Raw genomic sequence first — 27,709 nt, 5'->3', positions numbered from 1 at the left:
TCCAAACGATAAATGGGTCATCTAAAAGGACCTGTCCCATTTACCTGTAGTGTGATTTTAGCCAAAACTGTCACTATGATGACTACTTTGTCACATCGCCAGACTCTTTTACATACATATCTGGGAATAAAATTAGCATTTAATTTCATACAGGTTTGGCACTAATCCCATTAATAGATTAATGTTTTGTATTGCATTAAGGAAACCACTGGCGGCTTTCTTTGCGGAGAGCTTATATGTCCGCTGTGTAGTCAACATTGCCTTCTACACAGTTATTTTGTAACATGACAGCCCTGAGGTGTAAAAGTGTTTTTGAACATCTTTGTAAATTCAGTCCACATGGTGGTTAAATGTAGCAAGAGGTGTCTTATTGAACCAATAGGGTGGATCACTTCCTAGAGATGGCTCACAGCCGAGGAGCTGTCATTCACACCTATGTGTTTACAAAAACAAACGACACAATACTAAATCGGCTCCTTTTTGTTGTGTTGGAGGCAGTACTTTATTACTTTGGATTATCTCATTAATTGTTGGGAGTTGTCTCCATGTATTTAGTGAAACAAAGAATGGGCAGGTGAAACAAAACACGATTTCTATTCAGTGCGTACAGTTTGGGAAGTATTGCTTCCTAGTAGAATAAAGGTCCTTTTACACACAACGATTATCGCTCAAAAGCCATGTTTTGAGAGCTAAACGTTGTGTGTAAATGTGCGCCCATCGTGCACTTACCGTGTACTTTTCGTCCATCGCTGACTTCAGGTCTGCATGAAATTCTTGTCCCTCAGGACGATAAGATAGGACTGATTGCACGCTGTGTTCTCTGCAGGCAGCGCTGATAACAGCTGGTAACATTCTTTAGCAGCTGTTAAAAGCTGCTAGAGAACAATAGCTATGTATTTGGAGAACAGACCATCTGCTATTCTCTAAATGCATGCAATGAAGTACTAAGGGACTGATTTAGGCCAGTAGTACCTATGCAAAATGATCACACAGAAGTTCAGTTTCTGACGAATTTTCAGCGATCATCTATGGGTGTAAATATACCTTTATTCACCCGCCGGAGGATGAAATATTTACATACTTGTGTATACAAGTAGTTGTATATTATGTAGATTCAGGCCTCCTTCACTACTGGCAAGAAAATTTCACGATGCGAGCGTAAGTAGAAATGCAGAATTATGAAACCAATGGTTTCCTTCACATTTGCAACGTTTTCACTTATGCGATGCTGCGAGAAATGAAAATCGCGTCATATTCTATCTTTCTGCGATCTGCTTTCTTTTTTAAGCTTCCATGTTTCCCTATGGAGCCTCACTTTTATCACATCACAAAACACAAACTTGCGATTTTTGTGCAATCTGTTTTTAACATTAGAAAGTCCAATTTGCTTTCATGCCAAAAAATCGCGCAAGAACTCTTATGGCATCCATCCAGTCTTGTCTATCGACTAATTCGGAAACGGGACAGGCTGAATGACGTGTGAATTATAGTAGGGGGGGGGGGGGGGGGGTTCAAGGATGCTAGACATTTAAGACTGTGATAATAAACTTGATAAGAGAGTTTAGGAGGGATCCGGACATCTTTTTCGACTGATACAATATTACATGTTATAGCCCCTGATTACTTCAGCAGGGTCGGTGATTATTATGATTGCCACATTTGGAGTCAGGAGGAATTTTTTTTTACCTAAAAGGGGGGATATTGGCTCCTACCATTTTTTTTTTTTGCCTTCCTCTGGATCAACATTGGAGAGTAATAGGCAGGACTGGGTGACATATGTTTTTTTTTCTGCCTGTTATACTATATTACAAGACAACTGATAGAGATAGTGCAGCGGCCGAGACCCAAGGCCCACGCTGAGGAGCTGCCGGGGTAGAGATGTCATGGTGGCTCTACCAGACTCCTCCCTGGAAGGACGCATGCAACCTCGACCAAGGTACTGCTAGGCCTCTTCCAGGCAACGCTGGGACAGCAGTTACCTGTATAGTGGTTTAGTCAACTGTAGAAACTGTCACTCGTGACGCCACCGTTCCTTTCACATCATTCATTACCTGGTGTTAGAAATAAGAGAGTCCAAGTAAGTTGGAAACTGAATCACTTGGAACAGGCAGTGACTGGCAAACTTTACTTCTTACTTGGCAGAGTACAGCTTTACTCACTTGTGCAGGAAAAGACAGTTTTGAGCTGATGGTCAGGGAGGAAGGACACAGGATGATATCGGGCCTACAGTCTTGTTATCTGTAATGCTCCACTCCTGGACACACACACTCCGGGATGCAGAATAACACCGGAGGGGGACACAGAACTCCGCAGACACTCACTTGAACTCAGTAGATTAACGATTGCACAGCGGACTCCTTTCTTCTCTAACTCTCACTCCTCAGAGGTGGTTCCTGGAATGGTAGGCCTCAGGATGCCTTTCCTCTGCTTCCATCACTTCACCATATAAGGCCAGCACTCTGCCTTCTTTCTCTCAGCCGTTGAAGTAGATAGAGACCCTACCTAACTCTCAATCACTCATATTTATATTCATACGACATCACGTGACTAGACAAACTTGTTACATTTTCCAGACATAACCCAGCCACTTGCAGATATTAACCTCTTGCATGCTGCAGCTGTGCAGTACACATAACAGCAGACAAGACACTTTGCACAATGCATCCACATAAGACATGACATGTATGACAATTATGGAGGGGCCAGATATAGCTGTTTCAGGTCACTGCAGTAGAAACAGAGCTCACTTTTAGGACCCAAAAATATAAATTCATAAAAATTAACTTTTAATAAATATTGCTTAAAAACCTTATGGACACACAAACAACAACAACAACAAAAAAATCCACTATCCGGTAGGGAATGTGAAATTGTATCATACAGTAACACTTCAAGATCAGTATCGATCTTGGACGTTTTCTTTATTATGTCTTTTACGTCCAAAAGATAGCTCTTTTTTTGGGGGGGGTTTCTTGGTTTTAATGTTCCAAAAAACCTATGCATTTTTTCCGAACCTGAACATGATGTCGTAATCAGCCGGAATCTACATGCAACTCATATAGTCCAATGTATAATAGACACGAGATGTTTTTATGTACAGAATAGACCTTGTAATTGCCCAGATGTTTTTATGTACAAAATAGACCTTGTAATTCTCCTACGCGTTTCGCCCACTGCGTGGGCTCCTCAGGGGCTCAAGTATCTCCTGGGATGATTCCCTGGAGAAAGGTTATCAGTCATCAACTGAGTATAGAAAATTGTTTATAGATTAGGACTATAATCCATTAGAGGCAATGAGTAAGTATAGGTAAGGTACTGTATTGAATTAGCACCCCACTATGAGGAGTGATCGCTGCAATAATTCCTCCTAAGCTGATATGCGGTACTTGATAGCCTAATAATATTTCCTAGAGGAACAGTGCCCAGTTATCACTTAGAGTGATGTCTTGGTCAATACCCAGATAATCTGCGCACTAAAAAAAGTTCCCCAGGTAATGCATCGCTGTCTATTAGATCCTTTAGTAGGTGAGTTTTGATATACTCAAAAGCTATCAATAGTATAGCTCCCACTAAATAGGGTTTTTCTGCAGTCAGGCAAATTCTCAGCCATCATGCTGGCAGTCCACCACCAGGACTGTCATGCTGCCGCTTGTTCTATTTATTTTATGATTTCATTCTGCTTTATCTGATCCTGATAGGGGGGGGGGGGGAAATCTTACAACCCTTCACTAGGCTGAGAATTTGCCTGACTGCAGAAAAACCCTATTTAGTGGGAGCTATACTATTGATAGCTTTTGAGTATATCAAAACTCACCTACTAAAGGATCTAATAGACAGCGATGTATTACCTGGGGAACTTTTTTTAGTGCGCAGATTATCTGGGTATTGACCAAGACATCACTCTAAGTGATAACTGGGCACTGTTCCTCTAGGAAATATTATTAGGCTATCAAGTACCGCATATCAGCTTAGGAGGAATTATTGCAGCGATCACTCCTCATAGTGGGGTGCTAATTCACTACAGTACCTTACCTATACTTACTCATTGCCTCTAATGGATTATAGTCCTAATCTATAAACAATTTTCTTTACTCAGTTGATGACTGATAACCTTTCTCCAGGGAATCATCCCAGGAGATACTTGAGCCCCTGAGGAGCCCACGCAGTGGGCGAAACGCGTAGGAAAATTACAAGGTCTATTCTGTACATAAAAACATCTCGTGTCTATTATACATTGGACTATATGAGTTGCATGTAGATTCCGGCTGATTACGACATCATGTTCAGGTTTGGAAAAAATGCATAGGTTTTTTGGAACATTAAAACCAAGAAACCCCCCCCCCCCAAAAAAGAGCTATCTTTTGGACGTAAAAGACATAATAAAGAAAACGTCCAAGATCGATACTGATCTTGAAGTGTTACTGTATGATACAATTCCACATTCCCTACCAGATAGTAGATTTTGTTGTTGTTGTTGTTGTTTGTGTGTCCATAAGGTTTTTAAGCAATATTTATTAAAAGTTAATTTTTATGAATTTATATTTTGGGGTCCTAAAAGTGAGCTTGATTAAGTAATTGGGACCTTACTGCCTCTGTGAAGCAGTAGAAACAGAGGTGTGGCCTAAAACCTTTCCCTGATCTACCCTGACTGAACCTATCAATAAAGCGCTGCTCCTACTACAAAAAGGATGACCCTACGTCTGGAAAACTGATTCCCTATATGTCCCTAGATGTAATCTGGCGGAAATGGAATAAATAAGGACAGAGCAGGATAGATAAGTCAAATTAATAAGCAGAGGTCAGAGTTCAAGAGCGACAATAGTCAGAACTAGAGGGAGTAGCAGACAGTCAAGTCCAAAAGGAAGATATTGCAAGAAATTCTCAGAATTATGAAGATATAACCATAGAACAGGACCGGTATACAAATGTATTACCAGTATCCGCTGCAAAGAGGAGCCAGTATAAATACTGCTAGGCTGACTGAGTCGATACACAACTCTGCCAGCCTGTCTTCACTAGAACAGAAGGGAGATGTTACTACCACTGCATCCAGCATCAAATGCCACTGTGCATGCATCAGCAAGCACATCATGCGGTCCGGTGCAGACGTCACACCGGACATGTGCATGCACATCGGCACCGGTGGCGCCGTGACAACTATGTTTGTGATTTGCTTCCGAAAAGTATCAGTGGTTTATTCCAAGTACAACATGTTATACAGTAGCTGTGTAGCATTCCCCAATATAGTAGGGTGCATGGTGCACTGTAACTACTGGCGTAAAGCTCAGTGATACTAAATCTCATTTTTGTTTGTTCAGTGCTGTAATGACGCACCACCAAACATGCAGCAGCCTAAATCGGCAGCATTTCCTACTGCTACATGGTAAGCACCAACCTTGAGGTCCCACCGCTGGTGACTGCAGGGCAGATCATATATGATATGATAGCGGTTAGTCAAATGGTTGTTTAGTCCATAACGGTCTCCCCTCACCATCAGATAAACATTCACACGCCTCTGCTAAGCTTCAAAATGTATACAATAACGGACAAGTGCAGAATAGTAGAAAAATTGTGGAGTGAACCCAGTAGAAAAAATGGAAATGAGGAATAATGTCCTCTTTTTAGAGGGTAGTAGGCTAGAGATTCTTATAGAAGTAAAGGGAGAGGGTCCCTATGTGTAGTCGGTGCAGCCAAGCCCAAGTCCTGTTATACCCAACTGGGTCCACGCTTAAGGCCGCTTTCACACGGGCGACAAAATCGTGCGATTTTTCTCATGATTCAACAGCGCTATAAATTGCATGTATGTGAAGCCCATGCTTTCCAATGGGTTCCTTCACATTTTGTAGGCTGCTACATTGCGAGAAAGAAAAATTGTGGCACGCCACAATTTGCGATGTTTTGTAGCCCATGTTTCCCTATGGAGCCTTCCTTTGTGTTACATGGCACAAAATCGTGGTTTTCGTGCGGTGCAGTGCAACTTATACAGTAGGAAGTCCTACTGTTTGCCCCTAAAATAAGCCCTAGCTACATTTAAAAAATAAAAAAACAAGCACTTCTACTCCCGAAGCTCTGGCATAGCTATGATTGGTTCATTGAGCTCTTCAGTGATTGGCTGAGCCATGGCGCTCGAGAGCCAATCAGTGCCAGCGCTTCCTGGAGGCAGGATTTAAGAACCCCCTGACCAGGAAGTGGCAGCTGAAGACTGCAGACAAGTGTGCCAGAGCTTCGGGAGGAGATGTGTGCTGGTGCGGACAGCGCCTGTTAGGTGATGTATTGTATTGTTTTTATTTTTTTTTATGTAGCCAGGGCTTATTTTCAGGTTAGGGCTTATATTTCAATTACCTCCAAAAATCCCAGCAAAACTAAATCACGCTATCACCGCAAGAAAATGCAGCGATATCGCACAGAAAATTGTAGAAGCACAGTTGCATTATCGCTGTGATTTCCTCGATACCGCTGTCACCCATGTGAAAGAATTCTAAACCACATGCTCCAGAAGAAAAACCTCTCCTAAGGACATACCAACAGTGTTCAGACGTGTCCCCCCAGCAAGTACTGAGGAAGAGGTCTATGAACCTTGAAACGCGTATAGATACTGGTTCAATAAATGGAGAGGTTTGACAAATAACCAACTCTTGTAATGTTATTACGCCTGTAGGTTGCACCATATAACTTTTTTTACCTGGAGCATGTGGAGTTACTAAAAAGAAGACTGTCTCTGCTAGATACTTCTGATAGCGATTTAAGGCCCTCTTCACACAAGTGTATGCTTATTTCCACGTGCAAGAGCGTAGCATTTTATGAAATGAACAGTTTTTTTTTTTGTGTGCGCATCGCATATTTTACTGTACTTTTCGCGCCCGCAAGCCATGTTCATAGGTGCATGGCAAACAAAAACGCACCACTTGAAATGGCTAATTACTTCCTGCTCTAGTTCCATAGATAATCTTTTCCCAGCAGAACTCCGCAGTGTATTGCGCATCTTTGTGTATTGCACGTGCATTTGCAGCCCCCATTGACTTCTGTGGTGAGCAGTAGAGCATACTGTGTGCTTTGCTTTTTATTTTGCACAACTGAAATGCGCTGCTAATAAGCGCATGTGAGCGAATCCATTGACATCAATGGGTTCTAATCTCTGCGTGTTGTGTGCGCAAATTGTGCATGTGCAAATATGTCTTTGTGACTCTAGCCTAACTCTTGGCGCAACACAGGGTGGGCATGTTTCCCAGCGGATTTCACTCTTCGCATTGCAAAAGAGTGAAATCTATCAACAAAGTCACATCTAAATTCCCACGGGTTTGCAGATTTTGCTTTTGTGGCAGCAAACTGTGAATTTTTGATAAACCTGTTTAAAGTGACAACCAACATGGCGGTAGATCCTGTTGTCATGTTCGCAAAAATGTCCGGCACAATGTAACTAAATACTTCCAGAAGTATATAAAACTAAACTAATAAACTTTGGCGGTCACTTTTGATTTATTTTTTTTTTAAGCCCTTGAGCATGTTTTGGAAGGCTATGCGCAAAATTGCCTTATAAGAACACACCACTATTTTAAACGGCACGGGGAAGGTGTTAGAGATTTTACCTTGAGGCCCAGCAGCCCATGCATGTTATCATATATTTCATATGAAGGACAGGAATGTTTAGTGATTAGAAGGCATGATGTATGTCCGATATTAAGCAGAATGTTCTTTACTGCATTGCAGAGATGGGTTGGGGATCAGTCTGCTTGGATTATCCTCCATACCAAATTGCAGTATACAGCCTAAAATCCTTAAACCCTTTTCTTCCAGCGGACGTACTTCATATCAGATTGCATTCTATGATAAGTCTGTGCATTCTCACTGGGTCCATTATCAAAATGAAAAACTATTCTGGATGCACTTTGCAGTATGAAGTTCACTTGTGCCTTCATCCAGGCATTTTAGAAGGATTTCTACATTCTAAATGATATGAAAAGAGCTTTTCATTACGTAACCAGGTTTATCTTTTGAGTGTTTTCTTGCTCCCAGATGCAAGTGCCATTCAGATGCTGCATTATTTCTTCTGACTATGGGAGTCGTCTATATAAACTGAAATTCCTAACAAAAGCAGTTTATTATGGCCCGGAGCACAAGATGATAGGTGCTGTGAGGGTGAACTCTTCTATTGTTTGCAGATGTTAACCGTTGTGGTACATTTACAGCGCCCCTCTTCATGGTCAAATAGTAATTCCATATGACATAGTAGCGGGGTTGGCATTTATCTTGTTTAATGAATGGTTGTGCTGTGAGGCATTTTTATAACACATGTAAGGCATCAAGCAGTATTTGGAGACATCTGCAGAATGTAATATATGGGTTGCATGACGCTACATGTCATAAACGGCCAACTTTAGTATGAATATGGCCAGTGGTATATATACAGGAACTGATTTCCATAGCCAAGTTCAAAATGGCCTCCCATTTTGGCAGCAGGTTTTAGTACCAAAGACCTTTTTAGATCAGTTCCTCAACCACAGCAATCTAGCATTTCAGATGTTGCAGGCACTAGAGTCTTTCTTTGCAAGTGGGCATCATGTGAACGCTGCAGCCAATCAATGGCTGCAGAGGTCATGTGCCCTTCTACTGGCTTCAGGAGAGTCATGATGACAGGAGTATAGCATGTGACTGCTGCAGCCAATCAGTGGCTGAAAAGGACATGTGCCAGACTACTTGCTTCACTCCTCAGTGATTAGAGCCATGATGCCAGAGGTATAGCATGTGGCTGGAGGGATCATGTGCCCTACTACTGGCTTCACTGCTCAGTGATGAGAGCCATGATGCCAGGAGTATAGCATTTGACTGCTGCAGCCAATCAGTGGCTGGAGAGGACATGTGCTCTACTACTTGCTTCACTCCTCAGTGATTAGAACCATGATGTCAGGGGTATAGCATGTAGCTGGAGGGGTATGTGCCCTACTACGGGCTTCACTGCTCAGTGATGATGCCAGGAGTATAGCATTTGACTGCTTCAGCCAATCAGTGGCTGGAGAGGACATGTGCTCTACTACTTGAGAGCCATGATGCCAGGAGTATGAAGCACCATTGCTTTGTGCATGTTGACTGCATATGGGATCTAAGGAGTTGGAGTACTTGGGAAAGCGGGTTTTAATTTTTTCCCCAAAGTCAGATAACCCCTTTTAAGGTATTATTATAATTGATACTGCGAATAACGTCTTGTGCATGTGACAGCATTACAGTTCAGCTGCAGGAGAAAAATTGCTAATTTTTAAAAATATGTTTATGGACCAATCATGTTCTTCCATGTTGAGGAACATGTACACTACACACTATCCTATCCAAAGCAATTGGACACCTGAGCAAGAATCCATAGTACTATATATTTACATATGTTAATACTTAGGGCCTCCTTTGGCCCTAATGACCTCATTTAGTCCCTGTGGCATACTTTCTAATAACTTCTGATACACTTCAGCTGGTATTTCTCTCCCTTCTCAGTCTGCAAAGTCTGGTGAGTTCTCTCAATGATGACGGATGCTGTTCGTACTGTATTGACCTTCCCATTCATCCCAGAAATGTTCAGTAGGATTCGGATTCTGTGAAGGCCAGAGCAATTGTGGATCATATATATCCTACAACCAACGTAAAACGGCGTTGGATTTGTGACAAGGTGCATTGTCTTATTGGAAGTATTGCTGACAATTCCCAGAGTATTCAGGAGTCTTCATGAAAATCCTCACATCCAGGATGCTTTCTTTATTAGAACTCCACACAATGATCAGCAGCGATGTTTTGCCCACGTCCGTAGTCTTTGTCAAGCTTTGTCCTATGGATTTGTGAAGTCTAGTTCCATTAATAAGCGTGCACTCCCAAGGCTCCCCTGCATACAGGTTTGTTGCTGTGCTGCTGGCAATCTTTTCTTTTGGACATCCCAGAGTATTGTCGGCAGCACATTATTAGTCTTGAATGTTATGGTTCTTGTCACTGCAACCAACGGACGTAACACATCCCCAAACTATAACAGAACCTCCACCGTACTTGTTGTCGGCACAACACCCGAGCAAAAGGCGTGCCCCAGGCATCTTCCACACCCAGGTACGCCCTTCTGATTTATAGATGAAGTAGCATGATTCGTCACACCATAGAGCTGTCCAATGTACACAAGTATATAAATATATCATCCTCCGATGAGACTTGGAAGCAGTACTTCCCAAACTGTTTGCACTGAATATCAATAGAGTGTTAAGTGAAACAAAGAACAAAATATGTGGAAACAACACTCAACAATTAATGAGATAATCCAAAGTAATAAAGCACTGCCTCGACACTACGGCTGTGAGCAGACAGCAAAAAGGAGCTGACTTAGTATTGTTTGGTTTGTTTTTGTGAACACATAGGTGTTAATGTCTGCTCCTGGGCTGTGCGCCATCTGTAGGAAGTGATCCACCCTATTGGTTCAATAAGACACCTCTTGCTACATTTATCTATCATGTGTTCTAAAACACTTTCACAGCTCAGGGGTGTCATGTTACAAAATAACCGTGTACAATGCAGCAATGTTGACTACACAGCGGACCTAAAAGCTCTCTGTGGAAAAAGGAGCCAAGGATTTTTGTTAATTTTACTCCTTTTTCCTGGAGGAGGTCCGTGCTTGAGTGTTCTGTTCACATGGCAGAATTTGTCCTTGTAAAATTTATGACATTGCTGTTAAACACCCCTGCTGTCTGCCTAGGTGTAATGTTTGATCAAGGAGACCCTATGTGGGCCTTTTTTTGTTTTCAGTGACACGCCTGTTGTCAGGACTCAAACCCAGGAGCTCCTGTACTCCAGGCAGCGGCTCTTCCTGCTGAGCTATTCAGCTCTCTAGATAGCTCCTCTGCTAAACCTTGTTCTTGTTTCTTGCTCCTGCAAATCCAGTTCTTGTTTTCCTGATTATCTGCCCTCTGTTTTCTTGATTGGACATCCTATTTAAACCTGGCTTTGTACTTCCTTTCTGGTGGGATTATTGTGCTTCCAGGCTTTAGTCAAGCTCCGCTACCTGCCCCTCTATACTACTATCGCTGTTCCTGTGTACCAACCTCTGGCTTCAACTGACCACCCTACCTGCCCCCATTGGTTGCAATAAGAGGCTCCGAACCTGCATCGGACTGTTACACCTGTGCTACGAGTGACCCCCTACACCACTGTACACTATTTTGACCAATCTTTCGGAGAAGCACAGTGCTCCCCAGATGTGTGGCTAAATTCCCATGCAATTTGGGGAGCTTTAGTTGCATTGTGGGAACCTTCTGGAGGGCAAATTTAGTGATTTTTTTTTTTACTCCCATTGACTTTAATAGGAGTGAGAATCGGCTGAGAATCGGCTATCAGGATTCGCGCTGATTTTCGTGCAATTGGCCCGACACAATCTGATTATTCTATTAATTGCTCATCACTATTTGCCATACATATAAATACATTTTTGACATTTCAGAAACCCTATGCTCCATTATTTTATTTCCAAAGATTTCAATAAGAGACGCTAATCAACCATAGATACCGTGTTTGCAGTATGGATTCTACTGTATACTTATACTATTATATTTCCCTGAGGAATTGGCAATTGATAAGTGACCGTAGCTGAGAATGAGCATTTGTCCTGCATAGACTATACTCTGTTTGCTTAGTTTGTGAATTAATGATATTTAATGCTGCTCCATAGTAGCTTACTAGAAATTGTAGTACCAGTATTTCTGGTGGTGCAATGCACCACTCAGCTGTGCTACATAATACATCCATTATGATCCCCACGCATCACACACACACAGCTCTACTACATCCATCTTGATTCCCACACATTACACATACAGCATATTACACACACAGCTCTGCTACATGGTAAATCCATTATGATCCCCACACATCACACACAAAGCTCTACTATATCCATCCTGACCCCACACATCACACACAGCTCAGCTCTACTACATCATGATTCACACACACAGTTCCACTGCATCCATCCAGATTCACACACTACACACACAGCACATGACATGCACAGCAATGCTAAATCTTGATTCACACACCGCTCTCATACATCCACATCCATCCTGATTTCCACACATCACCAGACTCCTGGATGCAGTGATGAGCCCCTGGTCATGTGATTCCTGACTCCACTAACACAGGTGATTAGTAGATGGTGACATCATCACAGGTCCTGATAGTAGCTGCTGTCGGCTTATCCAGTATACTTTCTACCAAACTGTACAATGGCTCCTCCCACAACAGTGACATCACCGTTGTTCCTTCAGCCCACCGGATCTCTGAGGTGATGGTAGGTCGGTGTCTTCTGTCAGGACAGCTGAATTGTGTCTGAGCTAATAATGGCTTAGTTGTATTTTCATTTTGTTATTTTTGTCCTTCCCTTTTCAAAAGGCTCTATGTTTTATATATGTTGCTGGACCTTCGATTATGTCATCAGGGGCGGAGCATGAGAAGCACTCACATACTAACTGACAAGTGATCGTTAGTAGTTTGAGGAGTTGTAGATCCTCTGATTCAGTTGGACAGTGACTGGTTATCTGCAGCCATGAAACCACCATACTTTGTGCCTATATAGACCTGTGGACTGCAGAAAAGTCCGCCTTCCATGTTCTCTTACAAGTAAACATGCCAGCATTAATGCTAACCCATTTTAGGCATGGAGCACCCCAAGCTTTTTGCTACAGTATTGCTTTTAATTATATTATCCTTTTGTCAATTACTAATTATGAACTCGTATCTAATGAATAAGTACGGCGTATGGCTCTAAGAGGTGCTGAAGCAAAAAATCATAATTAATGGAAAAATTCTCAATCAGCTGAACAATTGTTTGATTAACCAAAGCAACCTGTTTATTTGCCATTGGACTGAATAGCTGCGTTCTGTCTGCACATTCTGAATCAGCTGTAGTTATAAATAATTCATTTATTTTCATTTAAAAAACATACTTTTTACTAACAACTTGTGCAATTAATAAAAAACAAAATCGAAACGAGATAAAATATAATGTTAACATGTCTGGACTACCCACATAATGAATCCGTTTGTATAATGCAGGGGTGTCAAACCATTTTCACCGAGGGACACATCAGCCTTCTGGCTGCCTTCAGAGGGCTGATTGTAAGTGTAAAGCCCTGTTTACACACAAAGATGATCCCTCAAAATTCGTCAGAAACTGACAGTTTTGAGCGATTCTTTTGCAGTAGTTACTAATGGGCTAATCAGCCCATTTGTAGCTAACTAGCTTCACTTGCATGTATTTAGAGAACTGTGGGTGGTCTGTTCTCTAAATACATCGCTTTTGTTCTGCCACAGGCTGCTGGCTGCATACATTGCTATCAGCGCTGCCCGTGGAGAACACAGTGTGCGGTTTGTCATATCAGGGATGACTACTTTTATGCTGAGCAGAACTCAGCGATGGATGAAAATACACGGTAAGTGCACGATGGGCACACATTTACACGGAATGTCTATCGCTCAAAAGCTGTCGTTTGGACGAATTTTGAGCGATGATCGTTGCGTTTAAATCTGCCTTTAAACTGCATAGTAATAGTGACCCCCATAGTGGCTGTAGTAATAATAATGACCCCTATATTGGTGGCTCTGGTAGTAATAGAGTGCTATTCTGTTTTAATGTAATCCTGATAATGCATTACTATATATCAGTGCAGTCTTCTTGCACTTGCATTCAATTGACTCATTATTGCCACCTTTTGGTGACAAGTGGCATTTACCCATAGTACTTTACATGGAGTATTTCCACTAATTTGGTTGCCGCTACTTTTAAGAAATGTTAATGTAGATGGCACCTAGGTTTGAAAAGATGAGGGCCTTGTGGAGGGCCGCCGGTCCCAATTCAAGCATAGAACATAACTGCAGTGTACTCTTCTTTGCTTGATATGACGTTTAATCATGTACAATGAAGAATGCCATAGGTAGTGTGACGTGTGTAGTGATTACACTCTATACTCCTTTAAATACAATTGCTTGTTTCCAGCAATGCAATACTTTTTTAATGAAATACGGGTTTATAAAAGATTATCACCATGCTTGGACTTGTTATCAAGAGATTAAGTGATAATAGGAGCTTTATTCCCCAACCTGAAAGTTGTGTGGGTGACCACCAAGCTTGCTGAGCCTGTGCTACATGGGCATTTTCTTTCATTCATAGTTGTACCTAGGCTTCCTTGCAACTAGGGCAAAGATATGAGGCTATGCACATAGACTTTTTTTAACCAGGAGTAGATCAGCATTTACCCAGTAGAAAATAAAATATACGGAAGCAAATTCAGATCAAATACAGCTGATGGTGATAAGTGATGAGATGCGGTTGTAATGTCATCTGTAATGTGTCCATATATTGGATCCATATTACAGATGTGTTTACAATATGTTCATTTCAAACCGGCTTTAATCAGTAAAAATTGAGGGTGGGCAGGCGGGATAGATGCACCCCCAGCTGCTCCTTAGGGAAAGAGGTGGTCCTGGACCACCCCCATAAAAAGCCTGCCTACGAACTCCATCCAGCTGCACCTTGATAAACCATCGCCCCTTTCCCTAACCTTTAGCCAACTATGTCCAGTCATAATTTGCTGAGTCCAGATAGACTCCGGTCACATCAGGGATGTCAAACTCATTTTCACAAAGGGCCACATCAGCCTCATCAGCCTAAGGCCGGGCTTTAACGGGCGGATCAGATTCCGCATGTGTGATATGTATTTTTTATTTGTATTTCCCGTGACGTCACTTGCGTTGTTGCGGGTTCCCACAGCCCATACACAATGTTAATTGCGTATGGGCTGCTGTTCAGACGGCTTCCATTGACATCAATGGAGGCCGTCCATGCGGATTCTGCAGTGAAATAGAGCATGCTGCAATTTTTCTTCTGTTCGCCGAATATGCAATGCGTATCCACGAGTGTGAATGATGAATCAAAAATGCATGCCTTTCAATACCTGCGTTTTACCATAGATCGTCTACGTGGACGGTTGCTTTCAAGGGCCAACTGTAATTTTAAGACTGTATATTAAGAGTCGACTGGCGGGAAGGGTGGGTAGGTAGTCCCCTCATTAGGTAGGGCACTTACCCCTATTAGGTAAGTGCTTGCAGTAAGTAGGTAATTTCCCCTAGTTCATTAACACCCATACCTATAAATTGGCATAGAGGTTTTCTTTGTAATAAATACACAGAAAACCCCTATGCTGCTTTACGGGTAAGAGAGGACGAATTTAATGGAGGGGAAGACTCCGCTGAGGCGTGCAAGGACTCCTGTCAAACTTAGAAGTCCTGCTACTGTGGCCACATAAAGTGAGGTGGCAGACCAGATTCGGCCAGTGGCCCTTATGTATGGCACGTGTGCACTGTATTGCTGCATTCAGCAAACCCGACCCTACCCCTGTCCTTATAGAGGGCAGCATAAAGGTGTTCACAGACCCCTTCAAAGTGAATACCTTTATATAGGATCTATAGCCCATTTCTTCAACATGAATTAGAACACAAAAGTCCATACTTGACACTAGCTGCTTTTAATGCAGGACTTTGTCTCTTGGGATTCAGACCTCTTTAATGCTTCCTTCAGATAACATAAACGCTGCCTATTATGGTGCGGCCTCTGATGAGAACTCAGTTTTTGTCCATGGAGAGTTGCTATGATCCAGGCCTTGGCATTACACAGATCTGATATTCCATGTGAACTACTGAGCATGGCTCTAGTCTACAGAGTGCAGATAAAAATGTCCCGTTTTATAATGTGTAAGATGAGAAAAGGACATATTTTGGCAGCATCTGTTACCCACTAGGTTGATCATGTGCAGTGAAGCACACAATTTTTTTAAATTAAATTAGTTTTTATCAATACAAAATGGCTTGACGTCCTTTTTTAATTTATTTGTACACGTTTGCATGGAGAGGAGGTTGGGGGGGGGGGGTTTGTTGTCAGGGTTTTGGTATTTTCTACATTTCTACATCAAGAACAATCTTGCAGCTCTGTTCTTGCTGTCAGAAGTACTAGATCTCAGATGGAAACTGGTTGGACCCAATTATAAATGTTCTCTGTAGGGATCCATTTGAAAAAAGATCCATTATACTTGTAGCTCTATTATAAATAGAGGTTATAACGATAATGTGAACAGAAAAGAAAGATACGAAACAAAAAACATTTCATATACAAATGCAAATGATTTTTTTTTCTTAAATAAAACCCCAAATGTAAAGTTTTCAATATAAAAAACATTTTTAAATTCTGTGGAATGGAAAACGTCCTTTTTTTATCTTTCTTCCAGGGGTTATCAAAGTGTAATCGTAACATATTATGTAAAGCTGAAATAAAGACCTACGTCCTTCTAGTTCAGCTTACTTATCCCCCACTCCCCCAGTGTTGATCCAGAGGAAGGCAAAGAAAACCCCAATGAGAAAGAAGCTAATTTACCTCATTTTAGAGGAAAACATTCCTTCCTGATTTCAATCTGGAAATCGGAATAATCCCTGGATCACCGACCCTTCTGATGTAATCAGTGATATAACATGTAATATTATAATACATAAGAAAAGCGTCCAGGCCTCTCTTCAGCTCTTTTAGTGAGCTTGTCATCACCACATCCTCAAGAATTCCATAGACTTGCACCCCTGTTATTCTAACAGGTGTATTGCTTAATATTAAGTCCAAAATAGCTGTCCCTTTAGTTGGGTCCTGTATAAGTTGGGTAAGATAATTGTCTTTAGTTATTGACAGAAACACGTTTCTTTTAGGAGATCCGCAGGTTTCGGCTTCCCAGTGTATAGCCGGATAATTAAAGTCCCCCATAATAATTACCTCATTGTGATTTGCCACTTCATCTATTTGCCTTAAAGGGGGTTTGTCTGTAAAAAAAAAAAAAAAAATCTATATTTGCCTATCCCTTTTCCGCCGGTCTTCTTACCGCATCTTCTACTCGCCTATCTTCTCCAATCCCCCAGGTCACCTCACCACAAGCCAGTCGGATCCTCTTTCTCTTGTTTTGGAGCATCCAATCTCGGCATTCTTCCTGCAGGTCAGTGTAGCTTACGTCACTAGTAACGTAACGTTCACTTCCAAGGAAGGAATGCTGATCCATTGCCGAGACTGCGTATGTGCACTGTCTCGCCACGAGTGTTCATATACTATTGCAGAGATAAAGCTGCATGCACAGTCTCGGCAATAGCTCGGCATTCCCTGCTAGGCAGTGAACACTATGTCACTAGTGACAGCGTACGTTGCCCTGCAGAAAGCAGAATGCCGGCAATGGTCACTTTATCACCCGAAGAAGAATCGCTCCGGCTGGAGGTAATGTGACCCAGGGGCACTTCAGGAGACAGGAGAAGATCAGGGGGAGAATATGCGATAAGAAGATTGACGTGGGAAGAATAGGCAAGTATAGAATTTTTATTTTCTAATGACATAACCCCTTCAATAACAAATTTTCAGTAGCTTTTATTAGATTTGGTGGCCTATAGTAAACCCCTATGAGCATTTCATTTACTATTTTTTTTTTTTTTTTTACCTCCATGTATTTCTACCCATAGAGACTCCAGTTATTCATTTCCCTCACATACATTTTCATGTAGTATAAGCTTTAAACAGGACTTTACATGAAGACAAACCACTCCCCTTTCCATTCTTTATATTCCCTTCTGAATAAGCTATAACCTTGTAAGTCAACTGCCCAGTCACAGCTTTTGTCCAACCAGGTCTCAGTTATCCCCACTATGTCATACTTTTCCTCAGACATTATTACTTCCAGTTTGTCAACCTTATTAGTCAGACTTTAGCAATAGTCACCATACAGTTGAGAAATTTTTGGTTATTTTTTAAGTGTATCACTATTAACTGTTCTGCCAGTTCTAACATTACTAACCCCATAGCTATTATTTTTTTAAATCGGTCCAAATCTGTTAAAACCATAAAAGCAGAGGTACTTATTCATTCTCTTCCCTGGCTGCCCCAGTCAAGTGGTAGCTGTTCCTGAACAAAGACTGGGAGGACCACGAGGCTGCAGCACTGGATCGCGAGGGAAGAGGATGGGTCAGTACTGCTGCTTTCATTGTTTTAACAGATTTGGATCCATTTTTAAAAAATTGCACCTCACTCCGACTCCTTTTTTTAAACTGTGATCATTTGGCCTCAGGTCAGGGTTGCCCCTATCTTTGTGGACATAGGAGTAGGACCAGTTATATCATTTGCCAGCATTCATTTATAAAGTAGTTTTTATGATGGTTAGAGGAAATCCCGATGATAACACATTTATGGACAGGGGACTTCCTCAAATGATACAGACTGGCAGTATAGGACAATAACACAATTACACTCGTTACCAATCTACAAGTGTGCTGCACATTGATAGCATGGGCAGGAAATACCTGACAAATGACATCCTCATATGGACACAACAAAAATAAAGTAATTAGGAACAAACAGTGATGTTGATGAATGCCAACTCTGGATCAACCTGTCCTGTTCTTTTTTAAAATTCTTTCCTTGATATGTTTATGGAAGTTATTATAATGGGGAGGACATTCTTATTTTGGCATGGTGAATACTTTTTAGAAACTGGCAAAGCTTCTACAAGAACAAGGAGTTTTCCTTTTTTTCTCATTCTGATATACCGGAAGCTGGACTTGACCCCATTATAGTCAATGGGGTTCGACCGGAGCTGCTCAGATCCGGCAGTTCTTTTTGTTATTCGTCTGGAAGGATGGAGCCAAGCACCTGAAATCAGCCAGAGGCTGAGGCACAGATGTGAATTTGGCCTAAAAAAGACAGCATTTTTTAAAAACTGGTACATCGTGTACACTTTTTCAAGCCTTTTTACAGTTGATTTTTCCATTCAAATCTTTATAACATGTGTTTCTTTTTTTTATATTAATCATGTCCTGTAAAGAAGCCTATGCAAAGTTCCAGAAAGAAAGACCAAACTGACAATTGATGTGATTACAAAAAACTACTACTGACCCAAAAAAACGCACAAATCATAGAATGATAGAGTTGGAAGGGACCTTCTGGGTCATCGGCTCCGACCCCCTGCTCAATGTAGGTTCACCAAATAATCCCAGACAAATGTCTGTCCAGCCTCTGAAGACTTCCATTGAATGAGAACTCGCTACCTCCCGTGGCAACCTGTTACACTCACTGGTCACCCTCTCCATCTTTTTTTTCCTAATATTTAATCTGGGTCTCCTCCCTTTCCGTTTTATCCCATTGCTTCTAGTTTTTCCTTATGAGAATAGGGCTGATCCCTCTGCACTGTGACAGCCCTTCAGATATTTGTAGACAGCTATTAAGTCTACTCTCCTCTTTTTTGCAAGCTAAACATTCCCAGATCCTTTAACCGTTCCCCATAGGACATGGTTTGCAGAACGCTCAGCATCCAAATGGCTGGGGCTAAAAAAAAAAAAAAAAACCCCACTCTTTGTAACCTAATAAACATTTATTTATTACCTTGCAGCTAACATCTGGCCGTGGTGTTTTTGTCCTTAATAAATGCTGGGATAAATGCTTCTCACAATGTGTCATTTTTCTAAAAAATGTTGTGTGTGAAACCACCCTTAGAAGGAATCTATTAACTGGAACACGCTGTCCAAACTGCATGCATCCTGTTATAGAGCAGTAGGAGCCGAGCAGATCTATAGTTTTGTGGGAAAAGATTTAGTAGAACTTGTAGTTTATTCATTGAAATCCATGCTCATTCTGAGCTTAGAGGTCCAGTGGGCGGTCCTATCGGCAATTGACAGATGTTTCTACATGCACAGTCATACACAGCTTTCATCACTGATAGGGACCGCCCATTGGACCTCTAAGCTCCAAACGAGCAGGTGGATAAAAAAAATTAACTACAAATTATACTGCATCTTTCCCCATTAAACTATATATGTCTGCTCAGCTCCTCCTGCTCTAGAACATGATGCCTGCAGATCTGACAGCATCTTCAGTGTGATGCATTCCATTTTTAAAGGTGTTTTCTTTTCTTATTTAAATAAATCTTTATTTATTATAAAATTAAAAAGAAACACTACTGATAGAGGTTAGGCTCTATTCCCATCTGCTTCAGAGCTCCATGCAGAGCCTCTGCCTGCACATGCCAGACAAAAAAGTAAAAATGCTGGACAGGTGCAAGAACTGAATGGGCCCCATTATAGTCAAAGTAGTCCATTCGGCACAGTTTGGTTCCATTATATAAGGTGACCAGATTTTCCCAGGGTCAAAGCGAGACTAAGAGGTGTCAGGGGACGGTGCTTATCACATCAAATGATTTTATCTCCATCGTTCTAAAAAGTACAGGGCTGTTTTAAAAAAGACTGGGAGAAAATTCTGCTGCATTTCCGCATCCAAACAAGTCAAAATCCATACCATTGGTGCAGATTTTGATTAGAAATACTATGCGGCGCTCCCCCTCACTTTCTCCGAAGGCTTCCCATTGTCAGCACTCCCTTACTTCCAGTTCCCTGTAATGGCCGCACTTGACCAGGTCGCTCGGAACCAGAAGCCGGAGAGTGCTGACAGGGGGAATCCTTCGGAGGAGGTGATGGGGAGTGCCGCATAGTATGAAATCGTCTGCGGATATGCGGTTGATTTCCAGTCAAAATACGCACCAATGGTGCGGATTTTGCCAGTTTTTTTGCTGCGGACATTTTACAGCATTTCTGTCATGTTTAAACTTGCCCTAAGTCAGCTTAAAGGAGATGTCCCGAGGCAGCAAGTGGGGTTATACACTTCTGTATGGCCATAATAATGCACTTTGTAATATACATTGTGCATTAATTATGAGCCATACAGAAGTTATAAAAAGTTTTTTACTTACCTGCTCCGTTGCTAGCGTCCTCGTCTCCATGGTGCCGACTAATTTTTGGCCTCCGATGGCCAAATTAGCCGCGCTTGCGCAGTCCGGGTCTTCTGCTGTTCTCTATGGGGCTCCGTGTAGCTCCGTGTAGCTCCGCCCCGTCACGTGCCGATTCCAGCCAATCAGGAGGCTGGAATCGGCAGTGGACCGCACAGAAGAGCTGCGGTCCACGAAGATAGAGGATCCCGGCGGCCATCTTCAGCGGTAAGTATTGAAGTCACCGGACCGCCGGGATTCAGGTAAGCGCTGTGCGGGTGGTTTTTTTAACCCCTGCATCGGGGTTGTCTCGCGCCGAACGGGGGGGGGGTTTGAAAAAAAAAAAACCCGTTTCGGCGCGGGACATCTCCTTTAAGGTATGCTGCCAGGTGCAGAGTGGCGTCAGTGGTAAGAGTGTCTCCTATGTCCGCCTCAGTAGTAATAGTTACCCCTATATCAGTCCCAGTAGTAATAGTGTCCCCTATATTGGCCTTAGTAGTAATAATGACCCCCACAGTGGCTTCAGTAGTAATAGTGCCCCCCACAGTGGCCTCAGTAGTAATCGTGTTCCCTATATCGGGCCCAGTATTAATACTGACACCCCAAAGTAGCCCCCCTGAGATCGATATACTTACCTCCTTCTTGTCTTCAAAGTGCCGCTGCTCCTTGGAGTTGTCCCGCTTCTAGCTGTTTTACTGCAGAAATCAGACAGCTCTGTACTTAGCACAGTCATATTGATATGAATAGAGCTCAACCTGTAGTACCAACTCAGGCCACTGCACAATGTAGGGAGCTGTCTGCTTCCTGTGCAAAACGGCTAGAAGTGGGATAATCCCTTTATTATGGCCCTTCATATGAGTCTATATAATAATCCACATTACTAAACTATAGCTCTAGCACTCATTTTCCTTAGATAGATTCAGCTTTTTTATATGGCCATGCATTTTTTTCAGGTGCTTCTTTTTCTTATAAAAAGTCTATAGGCAACTGCCTATATGCAAAAGAAAAAAAAGGAGCAAAAAAAAAAACAACCTTCCATGGACCCAAAAAATGAGGGGAAAGCAGAACAAAAAGAAACAAAAGAAAAACACTTATTTGTAGTGCAGGTTCCTGATGCCTTTTAGCTTATATCACCATTATTGATATGTGGAAAAGCAATAAATATGATTCTTTTTAGGGTATGATTCTCATGATGCAGCTCTTGCCATGTTGCCAAAACTGCATGCAGTGTTACCACGAATTGCTACAATCACCTATGCTATGTGGAATTGTGGCAATTTGCAGTAAATCCGCATGCATTTTTTGCAGTGTTGTTCTCGGCCACACGGCAAGGACTGCACCTCAATTTCACTGTGTGAATAGATCCTATTGAAGTGTTACACGTTGCAGGTGAACCACAATAATATTTTGCAGATTACTGATAGGTGATATGCTTCACTTGTACTTGCCACAAAATCACAGCAAGTAGTGGTGAAGCCCAGTGCACTTAGTATAGCTCGATTGCAACATGTTAGAGCACCCTTAAAGCATATCTCCCTCAATGTCAATGCTGATAGCCCACATCCCTTACTATCATACGGACAAGGGTCCAGCAAGTTCTTTGCATCTACAAGTAGAAATTATTGTAAGGGCCCTTCCTTCCTCGTTGCAGTTGATGTGCATATCAACTTTTAATTTCATGAGAAACCTGATTATTGTAGGACCATCATTAGAGATGAGCGAGCACCAAAATGCTCGGGTGCTCGTTACTCGGGATGAAAATTTCGCGATGCTCGAGGGTTCGTTTCGAGCAACGAACCCCATTAGTGTCAATGGGCGACTCGAGCATTTTTGTATTTCACCGATGCTCGCTAAGGTTTCCATTTGTGAAAATATGGGCAATTCAAGAAAGTGATGGGAACGACACAGCAACGGATAGGGCAGGCGAGGGGCTACATGTTGGGCTGCATCTCAAGCTCCCAGGTCCCACTATTAAGCCACAACAGCGGCAAGAGTGCCCCCCCCCCCCCAACAACTTTTACTTCTGAAAAGCCCTCATTAGCAATGCATACCTTAGCTAAGCACCACACTACCTCCAACAAAGTACAATCACTGCCTGCATGACACTCCGCTGCCACTTCTCCTGGGTTACATGCTGCCCAACCCCTCCCCCCCCCCCCCCCCCCGCGCACGACCCAGTGTCCACAGCGCACACCAAATTGTCCCTGCGCAGCCTTCAGCTGCCCTCATGCCACACCACCCTCATGTCTATTTATAAGTGCGTCTGCCATGAGGAGGAACCGCAGGCACACACTGCAGAGGGTTGGCACGGCTAGGCAGCGACCCTCTTTAAAAGGGGCGGGGCGATAGCCCACAATGCTGTACAGAAGCAATGAGAAATATAATCCTGTGCCACCGCCATCAGGAGCTGCACATGTGGGCATAGCAATGGGGAACCTATGTGCCACACACTATTCATTCTGTCAAGGTGTCTGCATGCCCCAGTCAGACCGCGGTTTTTTATAAATAGTCACAGGCAGGTACAACTCCGCAATGGGAATTCCGTGTGCACCCACAGCATGGGTGGCTCCCTGGAACCCACCGGCTGTACATAAATATATCCCATTGCAGTGCCCTGGACAGCAGAGCTAACGTCAGATTAAATGCAGGTGGGCTTTGGCCCACACTGCATGCCCCAACCTGACCGGGGTTTTTAATTCATAGACACAGGCAGGTACAACTCCCTATTGTGAAGTCCGTGTGGACCCACAGCATGGGTGGCTCCCTGGAACCCACCGGTGGTACATAAATATATCCCATTGCAGTGCCCAGCACAGCTGAGGTAATGTCATGTTTAATGCAGGTGGGCTTCGGCCCACACTGCATGCCCCAGTCAGACTGGGGTTCTTTAGAAGTGGACACATGCAGTTACAACTCCGTGTGGACCGACAGCATGGGTGGCTCCCTGGAACCCACCGGCGGTACATAAATAAATCCCATTGCAGTGCCCAGCACAGCTGAGGTAATGTCATGTTTAATGCAGGTGGGCTTCGGCCCACACTGCATGCCCCAGTCAGACTGGGGTTCTTTAGAAGTGGACACATGCAGTTACAACTCCGTGTGGACCAACAGCATGGGTGGGTCCCAGGAAGCCACCGGCGGTACATAAATATATCCCATTGCAGTGCCCTGGACAGCAAAGCTAATGTCAGGTTTAATGCAGGTGGGCAAAAAATTTATTGGATTACACTGTAGGCGAGGGCCCCAAAAAATTGGTGTACCAACAGTACTAATGTACCTCAGAAAAATTGCCCATGCCCAACCAAGAGGGCAGGTGAAACTCATTAATCGCTTTGGTTAATGTGGCTTAATTTGTAACTAGGCCTGGAGGCAGCCCAGTTAAAAGAAAAATTGGTTCAGGTGAAAGTTTCAACGCTTTAATGAGCATTGACACGTATAAAAATTGTTTACAAAAATTATATGACTGAGCCTTGTGGGCCTAAGAAAAATTGCCCGTTCAGCGTGATTACGTGAGGTTTCAGGAGGAGGAGCAGGAGGAGGAGGATGAATATAATACACAGATTGATGAAGCTAAAAGGTCCCCGTTTTTTATGGTGATAGAGAACGATTCTTCCATCCGCGGGTGCAGCCTACGTATTGTTTAGGTACCGCTGCTGTCCACTGGTGGAGAAGAGAAGTCTGGGGAAATCCAGGCTTTGTTCATCTTTATGAGTGTAAGCCTGTCAGCACTGTCGGTTGACAGGTGGGTACGCTTATCCGTGATGATTCTCCCAGCCGCACTAAACACCCTCTCTGACAAGACGCTAGCCGCAGGACAAGCAAGCACCTCCAGGGCATACAGCGCGAGTTCAGGCCACGTGTCCAGCTTCGACACCCAGTAGTTGTAGGGGGAAGAGGCGTCACGGAGGACGGTCGTGCGATCGGCTACGTACTCCCTCACCATCCTTTTACAGTGCTCCCGCCGACTCAGCCTTGACTGGGGAGCGGTGACACAGTCTTGCTGGGGAGCCAGAAAGCTGTCAAAGGCCTTAGGGAGTGTTCCCCTGCCTGTGCTGTACATGCTGCCTGATCTCCGCGCCTCCCCTGCTACCTGGCCCTCGGAACTGCGCCTTCTGCCACTAGCGCTGTCGGATGGGAATTTTACCATCAACTTGTCCGCCAGGGTCCTGTGGTATAGCATCACTCTCGAACCCCTTTCCTCTTCGGGTATGAGAGTGGAAAGGTTCTCCTTATACCGTGGGTCGAGCAGTGTGTACACCCAGTAATCCGTAGTGGCCAGAATGCGTGTAACGCGAGGGTCACGAGAAAGGCATCCTAACATGAAGTCAGCCATGTCCTCACTAGGAAGATCACTTTCAGGATCCTCCTCCTCCTCCGGCCATACACGCTGAAAGGATGACAGGCAAGCAGCATGGGTACCCTCAGCAGTGGGCCAAGCTGTCTCTTCCCCCTCCTCCTCATATTCCTCCACCTCCTCCTCCTCCTCAATGCGCTGAGATATAGACAGGAGGGTGCTCTGACTAGTAAGCTAAGCCTGTAGTGAGACGTAGGTGCGTATGACTGAGCTAGTGGAATTCACAGCGCAGAAGCAGTCAAGTGTCCAAAGGCCACTAGTAGGCCTTAAGTGTTTTGCTTCTATTTTTTTAAAGGCTGAGCTGAGACAGCAGACAGATACTGTAGGCAGCGTATATATGTATACTGTTTTCCTCTGGACGAGATGACGGCAGTGATGTAACGGGCAACGCAGAGCCAGGAAACACTTTTGCGCAAGCCTGCTGTAAATCTTAGCTGTGTATTAATTAGAACTACTACCCCCAGCAGAAACGCAGTACACTGAGGACGGTCACAGGCAGCTCAAATTTTTTTTTTTCCAAATTTTTTTGAAAAAGCCCACTGCCTATATAGACAGTATATCTCTTTCACCTTTCCCACTGCCCCTGCCTCACCACTACTGGCCCTATACTATGTAAAATTACTGCAGACTGAGGAGGCAATGCTCTGCACGGCTGATATACAAAAAAAAAAAAAAAGTGCAACACTGCTAAAAGCAGCCTCCACACTACTGCACACGGTTAGATGTGGCCCTAAGAAGGACCGTTGGGGTTCTTGAAGCCTAAAATAACTCCTAACACTCTCCCTATAGCAGCTCCAGCATCAGCAGCACTTTCCCTGATCTCTGTCAGAATGCATCTGTGGCGAGCCGCGGGAGGGGCCGATTTAAATACTCTGGTGACACCTGCTCTCCCCAGCCACTCACTGCAGGGGGGTGGTATAGGGCTTGAACGTCGCAGGGGGAAGTTGTAATGCCTTCCCTGTCTTTCTATTGGCTAGAAAAGCGCGCTAACGTCTCAGGGATGAAAGTGAAAGTAACTCGAACATCGCGTGGTGCTCGCCTCGAGTAACGAGTATCTCGAACACGCTAATACTTGAACGAGTATCGAGCTCGGACGAGTACGTTCGCTCATCTCTAACCATCATCAAAACGGGTTAATAGACTTTGAGTGAATCAACGCCTAAGAAATAGACTCAAGAGGCAAGGGACTGTCTCAACTTCTACAGTACACTATATTAAATTCTCTGCTATTCTCAAGAACACCAATCTTTACCTGTCTTATCAGAACAATCGCTGGTAGAGCCGGATGTTTATCACTGAACAGGAAAACCTCAGTGTCTAAGTTTAACCTTTTGATGACCTAAACCACAAGAACTGCATCAATACCTTCACCTCCCAATCTGTGCAGATGCCGAAATGAGATACTTCAACCATGATTATTAGCCAAACTGAAGCAGATGAACTGCACCCCTCCTGCCCACTCATTTGTTATACCTTCCAAACCGCAATTTTATTAGATGACTGGCAAATGCACTTCTCCATTGTCTGCAGCCTTCAGGTACGACATCTGTAAATTAACTCTGGTTCAATGTGATGCTGAGATTTCCTTGCTTTGCTAGGAATTTAATCTGATTATGGGGTTGTATAGCTTAAAGAAACAATTTTGATATACAATGTCCTGAGCTTTGGAACGACTTCACAATGTTAGAGTCTGGAAGTTCTGAACAGTCAGAAAATCAGATGTTTGAAGAACATGAACAAAAGTTTGAAAGTAATGAAGAAAGTTCACTTAAAATGAGTAAATTTATTCCAACTAACTTTTTGGTTAATATGATCTTTTTTTTTTTTTTCTTTCTTTCTCTCAAAGGCGTTTGTGGAGTATGGGTACAACTGCCAGTGCAGCTCAACAGCCGGCCCCTGCAGTGCCACCTAGTGACAACCTCCAAGGAAATGGAAGTGCAAGTTCAAGTACAGAAGACAGAAACTCTCTTAGCATCCACTCTTTTCAGACCGTGAGCATCCACAACAAGGCCAAATCCATAATCACCAACAAGGTGGCTCCAGTTGTAATTACGTGAGTACTGTGTAGTGTTGTAAATTCAATAGAATTATGTATAGTACAGGGGATTACACTATGCTTTATTCCATTTAGTGAAAGGCAGTTGCTAGTTTTACATATTGCTTTGCATGAATAAAAAAAAAAAATAGGAACCCATATGTAACTAGATGTAATGCAAGAGTCTTTAGATGCATCTATTTAAAGGGTTATCTGGTATTAAAACAATGGAATTGCTTGGATGGAATTGCTTTGATGGATTAACAGGAGTCCTAGTTGTTGGACTACCACCAATCAGAGAAGGATATGTTCACATGTGGCAGAATTGGTGCGGATTTTCTGCAATAGAAAATCCGCACCAAAAGTTTGAAATGCGCTGTGAATCCACAACAGAATCCACAGTGCGAAATATGTGGATTTTGGCATGGAGCTGCACCAAAATGCAGTACATGTAAACGAATCCTAAAGGGGTTTTCCGAGACCCAA

The 27,709-nt window shown here is 43.1% G+C and overlaps 1 protein-coding gene across 2 annotated transcripts in view; it reads left to right on the top strand.

The window, feature by feature from the left end:
• PALD1 (phosphatase domain containing paladin 1) overlaps positions 1–27,709 on the top strand; it is a 237,879-nt gene that overhangs the window by 92,815 nt on the left and 117,355 nt on the right. For both annotated transcript variants that reach the window (XM_066600553.1, XM_066600554.1), the window contains one exon: positions 27,035–27,241. In XM_066600553.1, the coding sequence (XP_066456650.1) occupies positions 27,035–27,241 (207 nt within the window). The remainder of the gene's footprint in view (positions 1–27,034; positions 27,242–27,709) is intronic.

This window comes from Eleutherodactylus coqui, chromosome 4 (assembly GCF_035609145.1).
Source record: "Eleutherodactylus coqui strain aEleCoq1 chromosome 4, aEleCoq1.hap1, whole genome shotgun sequence".
NCBI lineage: Eukaryota > Metazoa > Chordata > Amphibia > Anura > Eleutherodactylidae > Eleutherodactylus > Eleutherodactylus coqui.
Note: the sequence above shows the minus strand (reverse complement) of the source record. Positions and strands in the feature narration are given on the sequence as shown.